The 7,903-nt window shown below is 42.2% G+C and overlaps 2 protein-coding genes across 2 annotated transcripts; both read left to right on the forward strand.

Moving 5' to 3' along the window:
* Positions 1-951: 951 nt before the first annotated feature.
* LOC116258665 (multifunctional methyltransferase subunit TRM112 homolog B-like) lies at positions 952-1,634 on the forward strand. Its single transcript, XM_031635955.2, has one exon. The coding sequence runs from the start codon at positions 1,042-1,044 to the stop codon at positions 1,408-1,410; it is 369 nt and encodes a 122-aa protein (XP_031491815.1). The 5' UTR covers positions 952-1,041; the 3' UTR covers positions 1,411-1,634.
* A 3,092-nt stretch (positions 1,635-4,726) lies between these two features.
* LOC116258392 (pentatricopeptide repeat-containing protein At5g46100) lies at positions 4,727-7,128 on the forward strand. Its single transcript, XM_031635523.2, has one exon. It carries the CDS (start codon positions 5,036-5,038, stop codon positions 6,437-6,439), a length of 1,404 nt encoding a protein of 467 aa, XP_031491383.1. The 5' UTR covers positions 4,727-5,035; the 3' UTR covers positions 6,440-7,128.
* The last annotated feature ends 775 nt before the right edge of the window (positions 7,129-7,903 follow it).

The raw sequence follows: 7,903 nt of genomic DNA on the forward strand, positions 1-7,903 counted from the left end.
AACAAAATTACCAACAGAAAAATTTGTAGATTTGGTTTGGTAAGAAAATGCTCTCCTTTTGATCTTCTGATCCCATTTTCTTCATATGGCTTTCCCGTTTCCAATAGAGTTGAAAGTCCCATTGGAAAGCACGAGAATGATAAGAAAAATGCTAGAGCAATGAAGAGATCTAAAAAATGCTCCCATCGTTCTAATCGAGGAAAAACTTCCGCCGAGCTTTTCTACGACAAATGCGAATAGCAAAACAACCTATTTAAAGTTGGGCATCGTCTAAAGTCTAAGCAGGCAGGTGACCGGAAGGCTCCAAATCGCAAAGGTGGGATAATAGATTCATGCATGTCGTTTGAAATTTGAACAGCCAAAAAACGAGTGTTTAGTGGATTCAATGAATGCATGTTGGACCAAAAAAATTGTATTTTTTTCTTTCAAGAATTCAAAATAGATGAAACATGAGTTCCTTTGTTTTTCACTAGGTTTTAACTAGCAAATCCAGCACCTACTTTCATATGTTTTAGATTAATTTAACTATGCGTAGAAGTTTCTTCTCTTTTAGTTACTATTGACCACGGTTTGGCTTTAATAAAAATTACAAAAAAACTTAAATCATATGAGTAGTTCATATTTTCACTTGCTTAAAAACATATTTGATATGAAAATGGTCGGTTTGATATTTCTTTCTTTCGTTGTGGTAGAAATTGGTTTGATTGTCGTTCCGAAAAGCTAAATGCGGCTGCATTTCAGCCGATGCACCCCACATATGTGCTTGTATTGGTCTATTCTTAAGTTAAATTTTTATTGGATAAACTTTAAGAAAAAAAATCAATTTATAATATGTGTTCGTGTAGGATCTAGAAAGAGGGAGAGAGATAAATGGATCAGCGGGTCAGGTCCAAGTTCACCAATACCCAGAACCTGCTCTCGTCTCAAGTATGATCTATATGTGCAGTCGACACCCGCCTCCGCAGGCGGCCAGTGAGAGCAGAGAAGTAAGGGGCGAGAGAGCGAAAGGGAGAGGAAGAGAGGGAAACGAGAGCGTGAGGGATGAGGCTACTGACGCACAACATGCTATCTTGCAACATCAAGGGTGTTGTGAACGGCTTCCCTCTGCAGCTGGAGGTGGAGAGGTGTACCGTGAAGGAGGTGGCCTTCAACCCGGACTTCCTCCGCAACATCTTCCCCAAGATCGAGTGGAAGGCTCTCCACGACGCCGCCTCTCAGATGGGTGTCACCGAACTCCCTGAACGCGCCGACCCCTCCATGCTTGACAGCGACGACTTCCTCCGCAAGTTCCACCACGCCCTCCTCGAGCTCCACCTCGAAGAGGGCGCCCTCCTCTGCCCCGAGACCGGCCGCCGCTTCCCCGTCACCAAGGGCATCCCCAACATGCTCCTCCACGAAGACGAAGTCTAGACAGCACCAAACTACTGATACTACCATTCCTACTACTACTACCACTCTATTTCTCCCTCCCTCTTTCTCTATCTTGTTTCCTTTTCATTTCTTCTTGAGACGACGAGGATGATGATGGTTTTTTTTTTGTTTTTCCTTTATGGAATTATTACTGATTGTAGGACAGAACCCAATTTCCTTTGTATTGGGAGATTTGAAACTTATAAAGGATTTTGTTGGTGTGAGGATCGTGTACAAGGTGCGGATTTGGGCACTAATTTTGATTTCTGCTTTTGGGTTTTGTGATTACTATCGAGATAAGAGTTGGGTACTTGGCTATTTTTGGTGGGGATTAGTTTAGACATCCTGTCTTTCTAGGGTTTCATCACGGAGGACGTTTTTCTTGTTCTTTGTGGTTATTCTGAGGCTTCAATTTGATGTACCGGTCGATCATTTCGCTCCTAATCTCTAATATGTTGTAGTATTATTACCAACAAGGAATCGTCACCGCGTCTATTCTTGTGCTCTTGAGAAATTTGGATTGAAAATGTGAAGAAACTACGCAATGAGGTTTTTTTTGTGTTTGGGTTTTTGTTGCTTGCGGCTTTTTAGGTTGATTTGCAAAATCTTGTGAAAAGATTTTATGATTTATAACCAGTGAATCGAAACGATAAAATAAAGAAGACATACATAGAAGATATTTACTTTGAATTTGTCTTTTTTTTTTTCTTTTTTTTTTTCGAATCGAGGTTTTCCCTTGTCGGTTAGCTTCTGGTTTTGTTCTTGTGGGGTTTATGGCTTCATGCTCGAGTTAGCCGCTGCCGACCGCCTGCCCGGCCGTGCAGACAGATGTTAGGCCCTTGCCTATTGATGTAGGTCTAGAAGCCATGAGTACTGCTGGAAGATGGTTTGGAGCCTTGGTTCTTTGGCTGTATCAATTCGATGGGACTCAATTTTTCATCTAGCTACTTGACCTGAATCCGAATCTGAATCATTTTACTAGTGTCTAAAACGTCTAATTCTTTTTCTGAAAAGCTCGCGTGAAGCGACCATCGTATTGGATGTCAAGAACTCTTCGCTTCCCCTTGTATCTCTCTATAGGACCCTGCCCATTCTGATAAATGGCAATCTGAACATGCATTCTTCTTTAGCTGGACCCGATTCAATCCTGTTTTTTCTCTTGAATTTAATTGGATTGGATTCAGTGTGTTTAGACTTATTTATTTGTAGAAAATTCTTTAAACATCACCCAAAGATAGAGGATAGGATAAGGTTTAGTAGTTTTTCTGCCTATTAAAAGGCCAGACAATGTGCAGCTTGTTATGGGCAGGTTGTTTTCAAGCTCGAAGTTGTTAGGTGGGTGGGGCTTTCGCTGGCATGAAATGCGTTGGAGTTTAAAGCCCTTGGTCGGCAGGCTTCTGCAAAAGCCAAAGCATGTATAATAATAAGCCTAAAGAGGTTGCTTGCTGTATCCTTTGCAGGTAACAAAATTTGAGTGGGTGTTAGCTTGGAATAATACATTCGTCATGCAAATAATACATTCGTCATGCAAATGGAGTTGCTTGAGGTTGGCTGAGCAAGGTAGGGATCAGATTTTTATTGATTTCAAATAAGAAAGTTCCCTTCGAAAATATCTTTCCTTTAAAAAAGTATACAGTTAACCTGCAGGAATGAGTTGATATAAACCTGAATTCTCGTGACAGATGCAGCAAGTTTTTCAAGTTTACACTTCACTTTTGCAGTAAAACCCCTCAAGCCTATCTACTTCAGAACTTTTTATGTACCTACCTCTTCTACTTCTTAATCCCAGTTCGTTAATGCACTTTCGGCATTTCAAGTTTTCAACAATGGTTGTCCTTATGACAAATTTTAATATGTGAACAGTCCTTATGACAACCATGGGTTTCTTTTTCAAAAGTTATGTCTGCAGACAGTTCAGAGAGGGAGTAGGTAAATGCCTTGGGAGTCAAACTGGATCCAAACATGATGTCACAACAAACTGCAAGGTCCTATACCATGTCTGACCTGTTTGTAGCCTACCACATAAAATGCAATTTTTCCTTTCTCCATTTTCCAGAAAAGGCAGAAGACCATTTAAGAACCAGGCCACCTAATGGACCTGCTTTTTTAAACAAGGAAAACCTTAGGCGGGTGCAAGGTCGCAGACTGATAGGTTCAGCCTTGGGCCAAGGTGTGATCTGAGGCCTGCACTTCATCACCCATCATAGCTTCCTCTTTGCTGCCTGTTCACCTGTGATGAAGGACGCGGCTTCTTGTTTGACATGTGATGGTACCAAGGTGTTCTGTCTCCGGCCAATGAGCCTTGCTGCTTTTATCTGGTACGGCGATGACGGAATTTCATTGTCCTTTCGATGCATTCTTTATTTTATTTGTGAAATGGGGCGATGCTGAGAAAAAAGAATGGCCCCTTCATTGGAAGACTAGAAAACGCTGCAAACTCCAGTTGCTTGCAGAAATTGAGAGATGAAATGCAGAACAAAGATAAAAGAAATTTCCAGCGTCACCTCCTGCGATTTCTTCCTTTTTCTGTGAAAGATTGTTTAGCTCCAGAGATCCTATTCTGGATGATAGCCTCGCAGTCGCAAACAGAAACTATAGGAAATCGATAAGCAATCTAAAATTTTAGGAGCAAGAGACAAACGCAGGAAAATGTCCACCGGACCACCGCTGATATGTGCGAAGATCGATTCAATGCCAACCATACTAAGTCTTCCATTGAGAACCACACTGTCAAATGTCCTGGAAAAATTTTCAAGCTTTTTTTTTTGTCTTGGGATATGAAAGGTTCAATTCCTGATTTACATGCAATGATTTAGCAGAGATTGAGATTAGTATTTTTTACGACGTGCAAGTACCTACACGATTTTTCAAAACAAGCAATTATTTCAGCACAGGATGTTCACCTGATACACTTATGCCGTCCTTATAAACCGTTAAATCTATTGAAACCTAGGGTTGTGATGCAACTCAAAATATTACATGCAACATTCTGTTGGTATTACAATTCAACTCTCAAATTTTGACAATAGGGAACAAGTGTTCGGAGGCAAATGTTAAAGATGTTCAATTCAAGTCTCTAAATCAAGTTCCAATCTTGTTATTCCGTTGTTTGAGTTTTTATTTGACATGGTATTGTCGGAAACAAAAGATAATGATAGCAAGTAGGTGACTAGTTTCTGGCTTTCAAAATTGTTTCGGTACGACTAACTTTTCTAGCCTGCACTTGCATAAAGAGGCTTACGTTTGAATTCTTTAGCTTTGAGCCACAGGTCGCTTTGAGTCCATGGATGGTTGGTTACCTTCATGTTCCAAAGGATCGGTTTGCTAGGGAGAGATTAAAGTTTTCGACCCGTATGCTCTACGGAGAAGGTTTTCCTGAGCTTTGCCGAATCGATTTGGGAGAGCCGTTTTAGTGAGTCCCAACTCGAGCCGTTCTCGGGAAACACTTCGCAGCTTTCTCCTCCTGCCCTGACATGCTCCTTCCTTGTGCATCTGATTTCACAGAGAGCAAGAGACCATCTCCGCATGTGAGAGAAAGAGAGAGTCGTCGAGTTTCTTCCCCTTTTGCTATAGACATCCAAGAATTCTTATCTGGTTTTGGCGACGTATCACCGCCGAATCGCAGATGAAATGGCCGAGAACCATCACGCCGCAGCATGTCCAGAAGTTGATTCGGGCGGAGAGAGACGTCCGCAAGGCCGTCCTCATCTTCGACTCGGCCACCGCCGAGTACTCCAGCGGCTACCGTCACGATGCCAATACTTTCTCCCTCATTATCTCCCGATTGCTCGCTGCCAACCAGTTCGAGCCCGCCCTCCACCTCCTAAACCGCATGAGAGACGAGAATCTCGATTGTCCGGAACGCGTTTTCGTCTCCTTTTTCAAGTCCTACTCTCGAGCCCACCGTCCCCTCGACGCCCTTAGGCTGTTCCAGAAGATGCGCGAGTTCAATTGCTCCCCCTCTCCGATCTCCTACGTCTCCGTCTTCGACGCCCTGGTCTCCGAAAACCAAATGAATTTAGCGCACAGATTCTATAGATTTATGCGCAAAATGGGTGTTTCTCAGAACGTGGTTTCCATCAATGTGCTTATCAAAGCGTTGTGCAAGAGCGCCGATACGCTAGACTCGGCTTTGAGGGTTTTTAGGAAGATGGGAGATCATGGGTGTGTCCCGGATTGCTATACTTACAATACACTCATCAATGGCTTGTGCTCATCTGGGAAGGTGGGTGAAGCTGAGGAGCTGATGAAGGAGATGGGCGAGAGAAATATCGAGCCTACTGTTGTTACCTATAGCTGCATCATTCATGGATTCTGCAAAGCCGGCCAATTCGATGATGCTGTGAAGCGTCTGGATGAGATGAATGCAAGAGGAATCGAGCCCAATGTGGTTACTTTCAGCTCGCTGATTGATGGTCTCTGCAAAAGTGGGCGGTCTTTACAGGGCCTTGAGCTTTTAGGGAAGATGACTAGCAAGCGTTTGGCTCCGAATATGATTACTTATAGTTCATTGGTTTCTGGTCTTTGTCAGGAAAACAAGATTCAAGAGGCGTTGGAAATTCTGGATCGGATGAAGTTGCAGGGATGGAAACCTGATGCAGGACTGTACAAGAAGGTTGTCGCTGGTCTTTGTGATGTGCACAGATTTCGCGAGGCCGCAAATTTTCTTGATGAAATGATCCTTAGTGGAGTGATTCCCAATCGCGTCACTCGTGGGGTTCATACTAGTATGCAGAACATGGTTGTTCAGGGGCTCTGTGACAAGGAGGACGCGAACAGGGCGTTTATGGTTTATCAGAATATGAGGGCACTGGGAATTTCTGCTGAACCAAGAAGCTGCAATGCACTAGTGGATTGCCTGTGCAAGAAAGGGGAGGTTTTTAAAGCTGCTGGAGTTGTTAGTGATTTGTTGGATGATGGACGCGCTCCTGATGAATGCACTTGGAATGCAATTGTCAGTGGCTTCTGGGGAAGGAGGAAGGTGCGGGAAGCGGCAGAATTGATGCAGATTGAACTGATAAAATCATGAATACATGATACTCTGCGATTCCCCATCCTTGGACCGCAGCATCTGTAAAGAATGATATTTTGTTTTGATTAGACCAATCCAAATTTTGTTGAGATCTGATTAATCAAGAGCTTTTAAGCTCAATCTCAACGTTTACGTTAAGCAAAGCAGGTTAACCGGATGCTTTTATATGGGTTTTTTACTGCACACAAATAGCAGAGTTGCCCTCGAACGCCTTAGATGTTTGACAGAACGATAGCCGTCAGGAGATTGGATTAACAAGGAAAATCCATCTGAATTTTGTTCAAGTAGAACAAGTGAAATTACATTTGAAAGTGAAATAGTGGCACTGAATTGACAATGTACAGTAGTGACTGACTCGTTCATTCTCTCGCTCGTTGGAGGGTTCAGTAACTATATATGAAGCTCATTTTATGTCACATTGTGTTGGTGCTGTACAAAGCTTCTCAAATACTGTGGGATTTTTTTAGTTGATTTTAAGATCGTTCCATGCTTTACTTCTAAGGGAACTGTCTCCTTCCAGCAAGCATCAAGTTGCGCTTGATCGTATATCACGTATTTTATTTGGCCTCAAGGGGAATAATGTTTGTTCTGTGGAAATGCCAGTTTCAATATCTTTGTGTGTGAAAATAACAAGCAATTGTGCAACCACATGTAATTATGAAAGTCTCATCATTCTTGAACGGCAATGCTCTTGTAGTCGTAGTTTTTCTGTATGAAATCAAACTTGTTGAAGGGTCTGCGCATATCATAAAGTCTGTTTTCTCAACTAGCTTGAGAAATTCAAATCAGCGGGATCATAACCTTGCAAGAGCCTGGGATTTCATTAATTTAACATAAAACTTCTAGCGTTCTCTTCAATTTCCATGCCCTTCTTCTGGCTTAAGTTGCTGTAATGTTCATCCTGTGGCGCTAATCTATTCAAGGTTTTCATGAGATTAAGATTATTGTTTCTAGATGGACCTTTTCTAGCAGTTGATGCCTTATTCAGATGATTTTTGTAGTCCTATATGGAAGCTTTGATTTATCACCAAGAGACAATACGATTATTGGGCTTTAGGAAAAAACATGTGTTTTTATTGTACTCATACAGCTATTCTGAAACAGCCAATCCAGTATTTGCAGGTGCATAGGAGGGCGGCTTGTTCCCGTTTTCTTACCTAATGAATCATTTTGAATCTTCAATACCTCTGGCCTTGGATTCCAGGATTCTGTTTGGTACTGCTAACTGCTGTCAAAAGTGACTGTCCTAACTATGATGGCCGTTTCCGATCATTAACTTCATGTTCACCTGGCAGTTAAGATCTCCAAATTTTTGGAGATGAAGAGTTCAATCCCCAGTACGCATTTCCGTTTTCCTTAACCTCGGGTTTGCTAAAGAACAAGAAATCACCACCATCAACTTCGCGCTCACTCCAATACAACAACTTCGGAAGTGAACGCCTATATATATCTGGATGTGCA

This window comes from Nymphaea colorata, chromosome 8, assembly GCF_008831285.2.
Source record: "Nymphaea colorata isolate Beijing-Zhang1983 chromosome 8, ASM883128v2, whole genome shotgun sequence".
Classification (NCBI taxonomy): Eukaryota; Viridiplantae; Streptophyta; class Magnoliopsida; order Nymphaeales; family Nymphaeaceae; genus Nymphaea; species Nymphaea colorata.